Source organism: Ochotona curzoniae, unplaced genomic scaffold (genome assembly GCF_017591425.1).
Source record: "Ochotona curzoniae isolate NIBS_2020 unplaced genomic scaffold, NIBS_Ocur_1.0 scaffold_1037, whole genome shotgun sequence".
NCBI lineage: Eukaryota > Metazoa > Chordata > Mammalia > Lagomorpha > Ochotonidae > Ochotona > Ochotona curzoniae.
The window spans coordinates 19,814,680-19,832,087 of record NW_024467083.1 but is presented as its reverse complement, the minus strand read 5'-3'; the positions used below and the strand labels follow the sequence as shown (position 1 = coordinate 19,832,087).

Below are 17,408 nucleotides of genomic sequence, written 5' to 3'. Positions count from 1 at the left end.
CAGGGCACATAAAAAGCAGGCAACAGAGCTGAAGCAGCTGCTTACAGCAGACCCCGCAGGCCCTGGGTGTCAGGAACAAAGTCTGGCCTTTTCTGTTTGCGTTGAAGGGCAGCATGACAAGGGATGCCCTGTGGTTTAGCAGGTGGTGCTGGAGAGAGGTGGAAGGAGGGAGGGAGATTGAGTTAGGAAGTTACTGTAAGAGTCCGGCATAAGATAACAATGACCAGACAGAACAGAGAGATGACTGGTTGTGGTCCCTTGGATGCCCAGGGAATCCAGTTGACTTGGGAAGGAGTTATAGCTGGTCAGAGAGAAGGGCTGAAGTTAAGAGGCAAGCTTCTCACGGAAGCGTCCTTGGGTCCTTTTCTCCCCCTGGCTGCCTCTTGCCTGAGCATGTGACCCCAATAGATGGTTCACTTGGGCCAGTGGGCTCATCCATCTCACATCCCTCACTTCCTCTTTTCTTTACCCTTTTCTTCCCCGCAGCTCTTGGCACAGCTTCGCTGCCACCTTCCTGTTGAGAGTTCCAGCCAAGAGCAGGAACTGCGGAAGGTCCCATTCACTGGGCTGCAGAACAAGCCACTTGGGGCTTTTCCCATTCCTGGCCCCGCAGCCTCTCCCCCTAGCTTCCCCAGGGCTGAAAGAGACCATGTTGGAGAATCTTGTGAGTAATAGGGGGTTGGGGACAGTAAGCCAGGGCCCACTGCCAGGTCTATGGGCAAAGCTGGAGCCTGTGTCCAAGGGTTCTGGCCAAACTGGAAGAGGGCGTGAGATGGATACAGGCAGGGCACAGCTGCGAGACCATCAGGGATGCCAGGGAGGGCTTGGGAAGGGAGCCCAGGGGGAGGCTGGTGTCACATTTTCCCATCCCCACTCCTCCCACACCACAAAGGGCCCAGCAGGTGCCCAGGGGGAGGGCACTGTCTGTGGGCAGCTGACCCACACCACCCACTCCGGGGGCTTCAGGCTGCAGGCCTATAGTGGTACCTTCCCCTCCAGCTCCCCTGCAGCCGGCTCCTCTTTCCTCTTTCCAGGATTCAGTGACAAAGAGCTCTTCTGGCTAAAGGAACTGAACTGGGATCTAGAGTTTCTCTAGGAGATGACTTCATAAACTTCCTCCCCAGGTGGCGCTGACGGCCCTACTGGCCTCTCGCAACAGCCCCCTGAGACTCAGAGACCAGAGGGTGCGCTGGCTGCAGAGCCCAGGGCTGGGAGCAAAAGGGGAGGCCCTCGGGTGTCAAGTCCCCTTGGGACCCCAGGCAGCCAACTGGTGTCATAATCCATGGTAATGATCTCTTCGTGCTGTGTGATAGGCGTTTCACACAGCTTCTCTTGTAAATGCATCACACACACAAGCAGCTCAGAGATGCCCGATGGGAGAGTAGATTGTCTATGGACACAGTGTCAGGAAGGCAGTCTGGGAGAGGAGGTGATCAGAGAAGACTTCCGGTTTTCTAATCCACAGTGTGGGCTGTAGTCTTAAGTGTTCCCGAAGTGATCACGGCCATGTCCAGGAAAGGGCTGATGGGTGCTGCACACGTGGAGGGGCTCTCATTCCTCAGATAAAGACATTCAGACGCAGAAGGCTGGCGGATCTGCTCAGCATCACGTGGCCCCCTTAGCTGGGTTGCCTGGCCTGGACTGTGCACTGTACTGGGAGTCACGGCTCAGACACTGTGAGGAAAGCAGGGACTGAGAGCCACAGCCAGAGAGAGGCTGGCTCTGCAGACAGTGTGCAGCACGAAGCACCACAAGGCCAGTAAGCCCAGGGAGGTGGGAGATGGGCATGGGTGTGACGCGGAGGTCCTCTGGACTCACTACTGGATGTGCCTGTTGAGGGCATCGTGTGTGCATGTGCATGTGTGTGTGTGTAGAGACAGACCAGCGTGTAGGAAAGGGAAGGCAGGCTAAATCCATTCCCACCTAGCCTGATCTGGGCCACTGATCAGGGGCTCTCCAGCTGAGCCCTGACAGCAAGCTGGGAATGATGTGGGCTCTGTCCTGAGGAAGTGTTTGATGCTCAGAGCTCATCAGAGGTTAAGGAGGAATCTGGACCCTCTAACCAGCCCTTAGACGGGCACTCAGTGTTTGGACTTTTTCTGTCTGCTCTGGCCACCCTCCTAGGCTCCCCACATGGCTTTCTTCTTCCCCTCGGGTTCCTCGGATAAGAAGAGCCCTGGGATCCGGGAAGGTCCCACGCTCTGGAAGGGACCAGTGTGGCCTCTGGCTCTTTTGCTGGGTGACATCATCCCCTTGGGGTCTGCTGGGAAAGGCCAGCAGGCTGACCTCCTACCTCCCCATCACTCCCAGCCCTCCCAGTTTCCACAGCTTGCTCCCTCCTCCCCTTCTCCTCCATCTCACAGCTGCCTTCTCCTGTCTGTGGCTGGGCCGCCTGAGGTCAGGGCCCTTCCCCTGCATGGGGTGGAGGTGGTGGGAGAAGGGACAGGAGGGATGTCATGAGTGGAATCCTGTTCAGATGCATGGAAAAAGGCACATGCTGCAGGTCCACGGGGAGTGTTCCTGCGCAGCCAAAGTTCACCAAGGGGGGAGTGGCCCATCATTCATCTCACCTCCACAGTGGCTGTGCCATGGCCCTGCAAGAATCACTGTGCACTCACTTTCAAGCATGGAGAAGTTGTAAACCATAGAATTTCAACAGCCAGCCTCCTGAGTCACACAAGCTACTCTGTGTGTGCTAGAGCTGCAATTTGAACTCGTTCCACCTGTCTCCAGAACCCAGTCCAGCATAGCATGCTCCATATGGGTGCAATTTTAGCCCCATTGACTTCAATGGGTCCTCTGTTGGATGGGCAGCCCTGAATTCATCCACATGCCCACACATGCATTCTTGCTGGAAATCTGTGCAAAATGTCAGCATTCTTCCTTATGGATTTTTCCACCCTGGATGAAACTGAATGGGGTCATTTCATTCCTCCCACTGCCTCGGACCTGGGCTGTGTTTAGCCCGTCACGGAAAAGCCTGCCAGATCACTCTGCTTGCCTCTCGGGGCGTTGAAGCCTTGTGAGTGGCTTACTGTCTGAAGGGAGCAAGCAGTGAGGAGGGATGATTTGGGGGAGTCAGTGGGACTCACTGTCTGGGGTGACACCGTGAGGGGTAGAGTGGAGTCCTTGTCTCCCAGCCAGAGAGGTCCAGTAAATATTTCATGAATGACTGAGCAAGCGTTTACACTCACAGGGACGAGCAGATGACGTGACACAGAAGAGCTTTCTTTCTTTCTTTCTTTTAAAGATTGATTTATTTGAAAGACAGACTTTCAGAGAGCGAGATCAGTGATAGAGAGATGACAGATCTTCCATCTGTCTACTGGTTTGCTCCTCAAATGACCACAACAGCTGCGACTGGGCCAAGTCAAAACCAGAAGCCCGGAACTCTGTCATGGTCTCGTGCGTGGATGCAGGAGCCCAAACACATGGGTTTCTTACGCTGCTCACCCAGTTGCAGCAGCAGGGTGCTGGATAAGAAGTGAAGTGGCAGGGACTCAAACCTCTGCCCAGGTGGGATGCTGTTGTTGCTGGTGGCGGCTGAACCTGTGTCACAAAACCGGCTCCGCAGAGATCCCTTCGTCGGAGTGTGGCTGGTGTGCGTGTTTTGGCACTGACAACTGTCTCGGAGGATCTTGACTCAGGCCCTGGGAATGTGGACTTGAGTGTCCAGGCACTGCAGAGATGGTGGTGTGTGTGGGAGTCAGGGTACTCCAGGGAGGCTCCCGCAGTTTCCAAGGCATGGGACTTGCTTATGTTTGGCTGAGAGTAGGGTGGCTAGATTGAGACGCCACGACTCTGTTGTTCCAGGTAGGGGTGACATGGAAGGTGACCCTGGGGAGGAGGGAAGATATTGGGAACTGGCATGGATGAGAAGCAGTGTGGCAACAAGGAAACGAGTTTGCTTTTGGACTTCTGGGCTCCTCCAGCTGTGCCTCTGGGTGTCACCAACTACAGCCGAAAGCCTCGAAAGGGAAGGTCTCTGAGAGGTAGGAGCAAGAGGCTGCCAGCAGCGTGTACAGCCAGCCCACCATGTCTCTGGCTGCTGCCACCACCACCCAAATGGCACTGACTTGTGCAAGCAATCCCTAGATCTGTCAGGACCTCGAACCATGGCTTCTTGCCCTGTGTTGGAGAAGGTGCACAAAGCGTGGGCAATCCCCCATTCCAGTACAGGCTGCCCGTGCCCTAGGGGACAGAGTGTCCTCCCTTGTCCTTCAGTGCAGCTGGCTTCCTGAGAGTCTGGCTCACATCCCCTCATCCACACCAGGGCCAGGACCAGGGCCAGGCCTGGCAGGGGAGGATTCTCTACACTCTCCATACTCCCCCACCAGAAGCCTGTGAGGGTCAGTTGCCAGCCAGCCCTGGCCAGCCTGCAGTGCCTCTGGGCCTGCCCTTCCACTCCCACCCCTCCACCCTCAGGACTCAGCCCTGAGCATTCAGACAAGCCTGGGAGGTAAGATGATCTCATGGGCCCCTGGGGATGGGGGTGGGGATGGGGGGAGAGAAGGGAAGGCTTAAGAAACAGATGGTCCCTGCACAGGAGGCTTGCTGTGGGTAACTTGATCAGGAGCTGGGGAGGGGGCTGACAAGACCAAGGCGGTTCAGGCCAGGGACCAGGAGCCAGTGAATGTTGTCATACAGAGCCAACTCCTCCTGGGCCTCCACATCCGCCCTCACCTAAGCCAATGTTAGCCCTTTCCAGATGGCACCTGGGACTCGGGCCTCAGACACCCATCATTTTTGCCTTTCGCCTTCCGTCACATTGGTAGTATATAAATCCTTCCACACCCATCTACCTACTTTGCTACTTCACTTTCATTCTCCCCAACATAATATCTCATCATCTATCTTCTTTAAATTTATTTCTCTCTTAATTTTCTCCTCTTCCCTTCTAAATCATTCACCAACCCAAAACAACTACCCTACAAATTTCTCCTCCTCCCCAAATTCAGAGAAGAGATATACCAACCCCACATCTTTTCCCATCCCTCCCCTCCACTCGCTCATAAACAACCAACCTCCCCCCTTATAAATGTACACATATTACATCTCCTTCCCGCCCCCCACCTCCCAAACATTGTGTGTGTGTGTTACCATTTAACCCTACCCGTCAACTCTAATTATATCCCACATTCCTATCAACATCCACGACAAACAACCCACAAATATTACCGACTCCCCCCCAATATCCAACCTTCTCTGTTCCCTTTCCACCCATCACCATAAAAAAATCCAAACATATCTTTTCACCCTATTCTCTTAAATTATAATTCTATCACCACATCATCATACTACACCTCATTCAATATTCATCTCCAGCTTATTTACTGCCCAACTCAATTTTTCCCCATCCCTATATGTGTGTTCTCTGTGTGTGTGTACATCACCCAATACAACGTAAATATACATTGTGTGTGTGTGACTATTCCCTGTTTTTCTATCATCCCCCTCACTAACATTACACACACACCTCCACATACTAACAAGCAACAACAACACACACACATCTCTTCACACACGCACACACACTTCAGACACACCCCTAATGTTCAAGTAGGGCACGTTTGAAAAAAACAGTCTCAAATAGGACAATTAGAATTCAAAAAACATGTTCGCTGGCACAAACATTTATTGGTGTAGTAAACAAAAAGAAATCCACAATAGAAAAAAAACCACAAAATTAAAAAGGCCTAAAAAATCCAGAAACACAAAAACCATTTTTATTACAATCTAATTTTATGCGCTAAATTCTGATTACTTATGTGTGTGTTGCTCTTTGGTGGCTATTTCTATAAATTTCCCTTGTCCAAGCCTGATCATATGGATGCTAGTTCTAATCCCAGAGGCCCCGCTTCCCATCCAGCTCCCTGCTTGTGGCCTGGGAAAACAATCAAGGATGGCCCAAGGCCTTGGGACCCTACACCCATGTGGGAGACCTGGAAGAAGTTACTGGATCCTGGTTTCAGATTGGCACAGTACCGGCCACTGCAGTCACTTGGCGAGTGAATCATTGGATGGAAGATCTTCCTCTCTGTCGCTCCTTCTCTCTGTATATCTGACTTTATAATTAAAAAAATAAAAATAAGTCTTAAAAAGAAAAAAAGAGAGAGAGAAGGAAAGATAAAGAGAAGGCTTTCCATCTACTGGTTTACTCTCCAAGTGGCTGCAACAGCCTAAGCTAATCTGAAACCAGGAGCCAAGAGCTTCTTTTGGGTCTCCCACAGCGGTGCAGGGTCCCAAGGCTTTGGACCATCTTCTGCTGCTTTCCCAGGCTATTAGCAGGAACTGGATCGAAATTTGAGTAGCTGGGGCTCAAACCAGTGCCCGTATGGGATATCAGTGCCTCAGGTAGAAGCACTAACCCCTTGAATGACCCTTTCAGGATATACATGGTTTTCAAAATATTTTTGCACTGAACAGATTTCTTTTCATTTTAAAATTGAAAGATGTCTTTATACAACTTCCATGAGACGATGTGCATGGAATGGTTGGCCCAGGTTCTGCTACACAGGAAATGCTGCTGTTGGGCTCCAGGGGGGTGGGGATGGCCACCTTCACTCCGCTCTCAGCTCTGTCCTGGGCGGGGGACTGATGTGCCTCCGTGATGGGGTGGCTGGGGAAATGCAGTGGATCCGGAGACACAGCTGCACCTCACTCATAGCTGGCGCCTTGACAGTAATGTGTAGCAGCTCTCCTGACCGTCCCATTTTTTACTTTGAGTACAGTCATGAGGAAGTCACGCAAGATACTCGGCGTGGGATGACTGTGCCCCCTTGGCAAGTGCATGTGTATTCTGAGCACACAGAGGTGGACTGAGTCAGCAGTGAGGTGTAGTACACATCGCCTTTTAACTTCTGGTATCTTTGGCTGGACTCGTCAGGACATGGCCTCATCGGAATTGGAGCATCATCTGTATAGTTCAGGGCGGTGCCTGCCTTAGCTAATGTTTCCTCGCTCCAGTCATACTCATGTTCAGAGTTCTCCTCTGCTGGCCCCCAGGTGCGCTTGGCCAGGCTGTCAAGAGGCGGGTTGGTGACAAGTGGAATGATGCTGGGACTATGGGGTCGGGCTGTCGTCCTGGCCCTGCGGCTCACTGGCCCTGTGTTTTCTCTGCCCCCCACAGATGTCCATGAAGGAGGTGGGCGATGGCTTGCAGGATCAGATGAACTGCATGATGGGTGCCCTGCAAGAGCTGAAGCTCCTTCAGGTACAGACAGCACTGGAACAGCTGGACATCTCCGGAGGGCGTCTGGAGAGCGCCCCACAGACACCACCCGAGCACCCTGCGTGGGAGGCTGGCAGAGCTCCTGCCAGACCCGAGGCCGGCTTCCCCTCCAGCCAGGCTTCTCTTGGCAGCAGCACCAAGTTCCTACCCAGTGCCAGTGTCTGTGGGAACAGCGCAGCACCCCTGCCCAAGAGGCAGCCACCGGATCACCAGAGCTGTGGCCGGCAGGGGTCAGAGCAGCTGGAGCCTGATGATTGGACTTCCACCCTGATGTCGCGGGGCCGCAATCGCCAGCCTCTCGTGTTAGGGGACAATGTTTTTGCAGACCTGGTGGGCAACTGGCTAGACTTGCCGGAATTGGAGAAGTCTGGGGAGAAGGGCGAGACTCAGGAGGTGGGGGAACCCAGAGGAGACAAAAGCCAGCCCCGGGAACTGGGCCGCAAGTTTGCCCTCACTGCCAACATCTTCCGGAAGTTCTTGCGCAGCGTGCGGCCGGACCGTGACCGGCTGCTGAAGGAGAAGCCGGGCTGGGTGACGCCTACAGCTGCCCGTTCCCAGAAGCTCAAGAAGCGGAGCCATGCCAAGGGCTCCGGACACTGCTCCTTCCCAGGCTCCGGGGAGCCTGGAGGAGGGGACAGCACTTCCACAGCTTGCCCCAAAACCCTGGAAGCCTCGCCCTCAGGCTTTGATATTAACACGGCTGTCTGGGTCTGAATCCTAGAGACCGAAGCTGTTGCTTGAACTTGAAAAGGGCCGGGTCCCCAGGCTGGGTCTCCGGGGGCAGGGAGGAGGGTGGGCAAACGAGTGGCAGGACTTAGGCCCAACTCCAAGTTCCTTTTCCCTCAGACAGGAGGAAGAAGCCGAGTTCTCATTGCAGGGGTGAGGGGGCGTTGGTGGGGAGAGGCTGTCCCAGGGGCTGGCTGGTGGGGGAGTGGTGTTCATTAACAAAGGAAGAGGGAGAGAAGTGGGAGAGACAGCGAGATGTGCTCCTGTGGGGCAGGACGGGAGCAGGGAATCCTGGGACATTTCTCTAATGTCCCCAAAGACCCCACTGGAGTTATCTGTAAGAGGGCATTGAGGCCCCTTCCTAAAGAGCCCTCACCAGGTGACTGCTTTCCTGGCCAGGCACCGCTTCTGCTTCTGGCAGTCAGGGCTGGGGCTCCTAAAGAGGCCAGCTGAATGAGGTGACATCTAAGGAGCAGCTGGGGACCCCCGAGCGGCCCCCAGAGCCTTCCTGCATACTGCCTCATTCTCATTTGTACATGGGCCATGTACAACAGGAGGATCTGTTTTGTTCAGATGAGGATGCAAGCTTTACCCAGGCTGCTGGTCCAAGGACTCGCGGCTGGCAGGGGTCCTGGAGGGGCTGCACTGCCCCTGCACGACACCTGGCCTCCAGCGCAGCTATGGCTTCCGTGTCCCTCCTTGGGCTGGAGTCAGCTGAGGCTTGGGGAGCAGGGCTGAGCTGGGCTGGTCGAGGGATAGCAGCCGCGGTCCCGCCCACCTCGGCAGGCCACGTCCCCTGGCTGTGAGAAAACAATGTGGGTCTCAGGAGGGTGCGCCCCTGCTCCGCCCCTCCCTATTCCTCCCAACCCCCCACCATCCCCAAGGTTAGCAGCTCAGCATGATGGGCTGTGACAGCTGCAATTACAAGCACGGCTCTTCCTGCCCCCAGAGCGTTTATAGCAAACTACAGGAGAATATAAGAAAGCCCCTCTGCCCGGTTGCTGGACCTCTCCTGCAGGCGCTGTCACGTGGCAGGTGTTTCCTTGATGGGAGAAGCCACAGGAGGGAGGGATAGATGGTCAGGGTTGGTTGGTGGGATGCGAGCAGCTCTCAGCCCCAGAGAGTCCCAGAAGGGCTGGCTGGCTGCTTCCAGGACCATGCAAACTGGCTAGACAGGCAGAGGAAAGAGTCCAGATTTGAACAGAAGGCAATCTGCCTCCAAAACCTTGGGGTTTTCTCTCTCTCCTATCTCTGTCCCTGGAGCTAATACTGTGGTGGAGCTGGCCCTTGCCTGTCTGTTCTTGGTATCCATAGAGAACTCAGACATTGCAGTCCAGGGCAGGCATGACCTTGGTGGGCCTTCAGACCCTTGATGATGGTGAGATGTGTATGTGGCGGAGGGTAGGGGGGGAGGGTGCATGTGAAGATTCCACCTACTGATTGTGAGGGGAGAGACCTGACCTGCAAGGTGTTCAATATGGCACCAGTTCTGAGTCTGGAAAGACTCTAGGAAACCAATCCCTGTCTTGGCCATTCACTTACAGGTCATGTTGTGTGGACTGACCATAGCCATTCAGAGCCGTTGAACACAGTTTCTTCAACACTTCCCAGTGCTGCGCTTTGCACTGTGGACCTCAAGGGGATCCAGCAAAAAGGGAAACGGATCCTTAGCCATAGGAACCAGAAGGAATTGAGGGAGTGGAAACCCATTTTAATGTGAGCTCACACCACACAACCGGGACTCGCAGCCTCAGTGACAGGTGCCAGGCACCTTCTGCTCGGTGCTGTTCCCCTGCTGTTACCATCACGCCCCATGTTTAGTCCCCAAGCAGTTAAGTGATTCACCCAAAGTACTGGAGAGGCAGAACTGAGATTGAAGCTTCTTCCACTGGCTTCTGGTTGCGTGCAGGTCACAGTCCTCCACACCTGCTCCAAAGCAGGGTGTGGGGAGCAGCCAGAATTGCAGCCCTCCTCCCCCACATTCCTACCCCATAGCACCTGTTCCTCGATAGCAGGTGGCATACTGACTATCCCCTGGCAGAACCGTGCCCAGGCCTTGCCATGAGGAAGCGACACCCCTCTGTGATGTCATGCTTTGCTAAAGAATGATCCTCCAAGTCACTCTGCTTTCCTGTATCTGTCACACCCCACCCCAGCCCTGAGGCTCCTGGCATTGATTTTGCTGAAGCCAAGGGCAGGAGGTGAGTGGGAATGACAGGAGAGTGTAGGGAGGTGGAGAGTTCAGTGGACTGCCAGACAGGGCGGAGCCAGGGGAAGTTTACAGGGAGAAACTGACAGCTTAATTCTGCCTTTGGGGCTCATTTTATGCTTAATTAGGACATGCAAATGAGCTGGAAACTCATTTAGCGCCCTCCCTGGCATGCAACCCTGCCCCACACCTGGCCCATTTCCCAGTCAGGTAGAGTTCCCTGACCAGCCTAGGCGTTTGCTCGGGGCTCCACCTTCCTCTCCGTGTTCCTGTGGCTGGAGTGTGTCCACAGGAGTTCACCAAGCAGAGCAGGGAACTGGCCTTGGCGCCCACCAGCTGCCCTGCTCTCCTTCCTTCCTCTTTCCAGCCTTCCAGGTCTGGGGCCTCCCTTCCCTTGCTGCCCCTGGCACTTTCCCGGCCCTCAAAGAGCTCTCGGAGCCCTAGCACTCAATGAGGATTTACTGTGACTGGCCTGCTCCCCAGAGCCTTGTGGTCAAGGGGGCTCCTTGTCTTTCGCAGGTCCTACTGACATTTCCCACAGTGCCTGGGTGAGAGCCAGGGTCATAGTCTACCTGTCAGGTACACAGCAGGGGCTTGCCTCTGCCCCCAGTTCTCCAGCCTTGGGCATTGGGTCAGTCCACCTCAGGTGACCTCTGCACCAGCCACACAGGATGAACAATGGATTTGGAGCCAGGATTTAGGATCCGTTTCTATCCCTGCATAAACTTGACCTCGCTGAGCCTCCTTGTCCTAATTTGCTGGGAGGGTTAGAGGCCAGGTGCACCCAGGGGTCCAGCACCCTACCCAGCAGGGGCCCCACAGTCACCAGTCTGAGAGAGCAGGTGCCACTCCTGTGACCCAGAGCAAGTATGCAATTAAAGAAAGCACTGTCTCCCAGCCCGGGCTGCCTCTTCTGTGAAAACTTTCCTTGAGAATAGTCTTACAGCATTATAGTGAGCCCCAGAGATGAGGAAAGGTTGAATGTGTTTTTCATGACAACCTGCGTGCTGGCCCAAGGTCCCAGATGGCAAATCTCCCCATTTTGGTGGCCAAATGAGACTTGTGTGCTGGGCTGGGGTGTGGGGGAGCAGCAGCCTGGGCCAAGCTGTATGTGGCAGGGGCTGAAGGACTTCCTTCCAAGCACCTGTTATAGGGATGCCAGGTGCCCTGCTCACCCTCACAGTCCCTGCTTGGGTCTCCTGGCACAGGATGGAGGGCTGGGTGAGCCAAGTCTGGGTGGTTTGGGAAAGTCAGGCCTCTCTCCCTGCTCTGCAAGACCTTCACGGTTCGAGTCCCTGCCCGGTCCCACGTCTCCCTCCCGCAGTTCACCTGGGCCTAGGATCTCCTGTGTCTACTCCCTCCCGAGTGACGCGTCAGGCTGGTGCTTCAGAATCCCGGCTGGGATGAAGCCATCTGGCCTCAGAGCCAGCACTGAGTGTGCTGGGCAGCCCCTGGCCTTCCCTTCACCTCCTCTGCCTGACCCTTAAGACACACAGGGTGTGCCACCTCTACTCTGAATCCCCTAGGGGACCCACTCCCTGCACCTCCCATTAGTCCTGACTAGCTCTTCACTCAGCACCCCCAAGCCCAGATCTATACCCTGGAGCGTACATATCTGTGTCCATGCCCAATAATTAAGCCAGCCTTGCCAAGGCTCCTGGAATACACACCCTGACCTTCTTGTGTGCCTTGTCCCTTCCCCAGAGACCTCAGTGAAGCAGGGTCCCTGGGCACAACCCATGGGCATTACGGCAGCCACCTTGGTGCCTGCCGTAATGCCCATGTTGCTTGCTCAAGCCTCCAGGAGGGCAGAAAGCAGAAGCCCTGCCCCACCTCTAAGACATGCTTCCAACCATGGCTGCTCACAGCGCCTGTGCACCCTCAGTGCCACCTCTGCCCTGTCCCTCCCACCCCATCACTGTCCAGAGCCAGCTCCCGCACCCCTGCTCCACCCTCCCACCTTCCCAGCTCTCCTCCCCACCCCCCCACTCAGGGGTGCCTCCCAGAGCCCTGTCCCTGCAGCCACTGGCCCGCGTGAGGCTGCCTGAGGCCTGCTGATGTGTGGAAGCAGGTTGCTGTCTGGTTTCTCCGTTCTGTGTGTCCCTGCTGTTCTTTCCTGGCCTCAGCTTTTCTCTCTTCTTCTGCTCCTGTCTGGAGGCTGTGGCCCACAGCTGCCAGAAAATGCGGCCCAGGGTTTAGGATGCAGAGTAGGCCTCCCTGCCTTGGCTGTGCCTTTACCTGCCCTTTTTCCTGCAGTGCACACTTCCTTGAAGCCCTCCCAAAGGCCTTCTCTGTGCCTTCCCTGAACGACAGTACTTATTTCAGAGTCATTTCCCTGCAGAATGTGATCACTTGCAGAGGAGAGTTCTCTTAATTTCTCCTTCTCCCGCACTGACTGGCCCTGGGCTCACAGAGGGTGGATCACTCCTTCAGGGTCTGGAGCCAAGCCCACCTCCTGCTGTTCCTGCTTTAGGGAAGAATGGCACTTACATCTCTTCAGCTGCCTCCCAAGGCGCCCCTTTCACTCCAGCCCTCATCTCTATCCCCCAGCAGAGAGGAAGCTATGGTCAAAGTCATGTTCAAGTGTATAGCCGTGTGTTTCCTCTCTGGCCTCTCCAGGTGCTTATGTAGCTGCCCTGCCTGGGCCCTCTGCTTTGGCTTTTTTTCAGTCCACACCCTTCTTCCTTTGGCTCCCTGGCTGTGTGGTTCTGCTGCCCCTGGGCTGCTCAGAGCCTGGCTCCTCAGATGCCCACAGCCTCTTCTCTCCCACACCTGCTTAGCTCCAGGCGGTTCCTGCCAGCCCTCCCAAGGAGCTCTCTCTCGCCCCCAGACCCAAGCATATGCCCCCTTCCCTGATGTAGCCTCTCCTGCTGTGGCTCATCCCCTTGTCCCATTTGGCAACAGCATCTGCTCTCAGATTGAGCTTTCCCTGGGGCTTTTCCTAACTCACCGTGTTGGAGGACCCCGCCCCTGCTGGGGACGCAGAGTCTGTCCAATCTTCCTCCTCTCATTGTGGCTACCGAGGGAGGGGCAGGGCTGGGGGGAAGGAAGTTGGGAGGTGGGTGTGCAGCAGCGCCTTCCCTCCCTCCAGGTCCCTACTGGCCACACTCCAGGCATTGTCTTCCTCCCAGGGGCTGAGCTGCCAGGAGGGCAGCCTGTGTAGTTATTTGTGTACAAGTGGTGGGAAAGGGGAAGGTATCGGACATTCCATTACAAAAAATAATAATAATAAAAAAAACCCCCACAGGTCACAGAGCTCCTTCCAGATGGGGTAAGTGTAGCATCGGAGACAGACCCAGTCCCTGGGCAGGGGTCTCTGCAGGGCTTCCACAAGGAGCTTGCTCACTGTCCCAGCGAGCATTGGGCTAGGCTGACTGGCAGGTGACACTCCTTGCACTGAGTTTCAAAATATTCCAGGAAAGCAGGTTGAGGCTTTGTCTCCCTGACTTCAGGACCCTGCTGGGAGAGTATGGATTAAATGCATTCTTTCAGCTTCTCCAAGGAAGAGAAGCTGAGCCAGAGTCTCACTATTTTCCAAACTGGGCAGACTGCATGCTTAAGATGCCCTTGATCCCAGGGCCCATCCAACTGGAGACAGGAGTGATGCTCAGGGCAGGGTGACGGAGGACAACATAAGGATGGCTGTGCTGTGAGGGATGGTCTGTGGATGGGATCGTGGTAGGGCTGGACTAAGGAAATGTGCCCTGGCACTAGGCCTTCACAATGCAGTCCAGTGGATGCCTGGGAAGGGCTGGAGGAGCTGCTGGCCCTTGCTAGAAAGGAAGGCTGGAGAATGGAGTCTGGGAACTACAATTTATGGTATGCTCAGTAGGTACCAGGCACTCTGCCAAAGAGTCTGTGGGGAGCAGAGTGGCGTCTGGTGAGGCAGATGCACACAGGGCAAGAAGGGCAGATTCAGGCCTGCACAGTGGCAGAGCAAGCTAATTCTCCACCTGTGGTGCTGGCATCCCATACAAGCACTAGCTCAAGTCCCCATGGCTCCATGTTTGATCCAGTTCCCTGCTAATGGCCTGGGAAAGCAGCAGAGAATGATCTAAGTCCTTGGGACTCCCACATTCATGTGGGAGACCTGGAAGAAGCTCTGGCTTTCAGCTTTGGAACAGATCAGCTCTGGCTGTTGCAGCCATTTAGGGGAGTAGCCAGCAAATGGAAGATGCCTCTCCCTCTGTAATTATTTCAAGTAAAATAAATAAAAAATTTTAGGGCTTGGCACCATAGCCTAGCAGCTAAAGTCCTCGCCTTGCACGTGCCGGGACCCCTTATGGGTGCCGGTTCTTATCCCGGCTGCCCTACTTCCCATCCAGCTCCCTGTTTGTGGCCTGGGAAAGCAGTCGAGGATGGCCCAAAGCCTTGGGATCCTGCACCCGCGTGGGAGACCCAGAAGAGCTCCTGGCTTCAGATCAGTTCTGCTTGCTGCTTGGGGAGTGAATCAGCAGACAGAGATCTTTCTCTGTCTCTTCTCTCTGTATATCTGACTTTACAATAAAAATAAAATTAATCTTAAAAAAATTTTAAAAGGGAGTTTATTTTTCTCTAGTCATTAGCTGCTTTGTATGCCGAAATATTAATACTGGTTCCCTTTGAAACTGGGCTGGGAGTGATCACAACCATGTACCTCAGAGGCCACTTTTGTTAGAGATGGGAAAATGAAGTGAGAAATGAAGTGTGGGAGGCACACTCGTGTCCACAGGGTTAACACTTACACGATGACTTCATCCTGATCAGTCCTGCTGCTTCTCCATCGCTTCCCTAGATCACCGCCATGTCTTTGTTCTTCACCTGATTCCGCCCACACTAGATCCCAGGCTTCTTGCTTCAATGGCTGTGCCGTGCCTTGGTCCTCATCTGTAAGTATTCTCTCCATGTTGATTTTTAAAAAGATTTATCTATTTATTATTTATTTATTTATTCCTCAAGTGCCCACAAAGGCCAGAGCTGCATTGATCTGAAGCCAGGAGCCAGGAACTTCTTCCAGGTCTTCAATGTAGGTGCAGGGTCCCATGGCTTTGGGCCATCCAAGACTTCTTTCCCAGGCCACAGCACAGAGCTGGATGGGAAGTGGGGCTGCCAGGATTAGAACCGACACCCATAAGGGATCCTGGCACATTCAAGGTGAGGACTTTAGCCGCTAGGCTTCCGTGCCAGGCCCTCCGTGTTAATTTTTAAGGAAAGCTTCATTTTATTTATTTGAGAATTGTAGAGAGAAGACAACCTTCCATTTGCTAGTTCACTCTGCAAATGGCCACAATGATCAGGCCTGGGGGAATTGGAAGCCAGGAGTTTCTTGTGGCTTTCCCATGTAGGTATAGGGGCCCAAGCACTTGGGCCATTTTCCCCTGCTTTGGAAGTGGAGCAATGGGGACTCAAACTGGTGTGCTTGGGATGCTTGCTTTCAGGCGATGGCTTAACAGACTATACCACAGTGCTGGACCCCAGCCACATTATCTTATGACTCCAACTACAGAATTTGTTCTTGTGTTTTCTGCACTTTTTCCTGATACCTGTCATTAATATTACTTCCCACTCCTACTGCTGAAAAATTTCACCCTTTCTTAAATGTCTAGTTCAGCCTGTAATAAAGCATTTCAGATGTTCCAATAAACATGTATCCCGCCATCCTCCGCTGCTTTCTCAGGCCATAGGCAGGGAGCTGGATGCAAAGTGGATCAGCTGGGTCACGAACTGGCACTCATATGGGATGTGGGCACTGCAGGCAGGGGCTTAACCTACTGTGCCATGGTGCTGGCCTCAGCTTCTTAGTTTTATATTGAAGCCCATTCACTTTGCTCGCTCAGACTTTCTCAATGGGTCATTCCTATTGGCACCTAAACACGGTGCTGATTCATGCATCCTAGTAGGGCCGACAATGCTGCACGATGCCTCCAGTGTGTTCTCACCTCTTCTGCATCTACTCCAGACACTGTACTCTCCACTCCATCAAGGTGACCTGCTGCTGCTTCTGGACTGCCTCTGGCAACTCGCGTTCCCACCTCACAGTGGAGTGTCTCAGAGATCTCCTCTGTCTACATCCAACCCTGGTGATCCTATCTGGCTCCGTGTTTACAGTATTAACTGTAGGTTTGGGCTGCTTCTTCTGAATTGCGTTTGTATCTAGTTGCTTAGGAGAATCTGCCACAAATCTCACCATCAGTGTAACCAACACTGATCTGATTTACAATCCATTCTCCTTCCCATCTGCCCGTCTTAATGTTGACAAGATTATTGGACCAAAATTTCAGTTATCATGGACTCCTAACACACTCTGCATGTCAGTAAATCCTGTAGGCTCCATTTTGAAACTGTATCTAGAATGTAGCCACTCCATCCTACCACTGAGGTCCAAGCCATCACTTCTTGCTTGATTCAGTATCTTGCTGCTGTGTCTGTCTAGGCCGTTCCCAACCGAGTATTTCTGATAGCATGTGCTATCCTTCGCTGGAAATCCTTTCCATAAAATCCTACTTGGAAGGAAATTCCCCAGTAGCCAACCTCAATACCTGTGTCATCGACGGCTTTTCTTGCTGTTGTTCATTCCACTCCAGCCATGATGGCTGTACCCAGTCAACTGCACAAATTCTTGTTGTTGCAATGGAAGTTTCTTCTTTCCCCAAGAAGTGGGATGGGTTACATAATTCACACACTCAACTATGAACCTTCACCACTGCCATCATTCCCTCTGCTCAGCACTCTGTATCCCTATACCGTGTAACTCTCACACACACTGGCATCCTGTACCCAAAGCTCCACAGGGCAACTCCTTGGGTCTGCACTGCTTAGCATGTATCGCCAGTGTGCAGACCAGCACTTGGCAGTATGGCAGAAGCCCAGTGCTTGTGGATAGGTCCAAACGGATCGTGTCCTGCTCTGCTTTGCATGTCCTACATTTAATACAAACTTGAACAGTTTAGACAAAAATTAGCTGAAATCAACAGCTCTAAATGAGTCACACCAGTTTCGAATGATAAGGTTTACTATGATTTTTCCTCAAGAGTAACAGCCACCCCTTCTTTGTAAGAGAAGCAGTTATTGGGAAATGCAGTGTCAGAACCGCAGGAGGCCCTTTTGTAACAAGTCCAAACCATCCCTGCCACCATCCTTTCACAGCCCAGTCATGTCTACAAGATGTAATCCATGCTGCTTTCTAGCAAAGAGAAATAGGTGCTCAATTCAGAGTCTCCAGATGTTCGTAACAAGAACCCTTAAGTGAGACAGGGCAACGAA

General features: G+C 53.6%; 1 protein-coding gene across 1 annotated transcript; it reads left to right on the top strand.

The window, feature by feature from the left end:
- Positions 1–219: 219 nt before the first annotated feature.
- Positions 220–7,946, top strand: INKA2 (inka box actin regulator 2). The gene is made up of 3 exons (XM_040999106.1): positions 220–253; positions 4,509–4,534; positions 7,130–7,946. The coding sequence occupies exons 1-3, from the start codon at positions 220–222 to the stop codon at positions 7,943–7,945; spliced, it is 876 nt and encodes a 291-aa protein (XP_040855040.1). The 3' UTR covers position 7,946.
- The last annotated feature ends 9,462 nt before the right edge of the window (positions 7,947–17,408 follow it).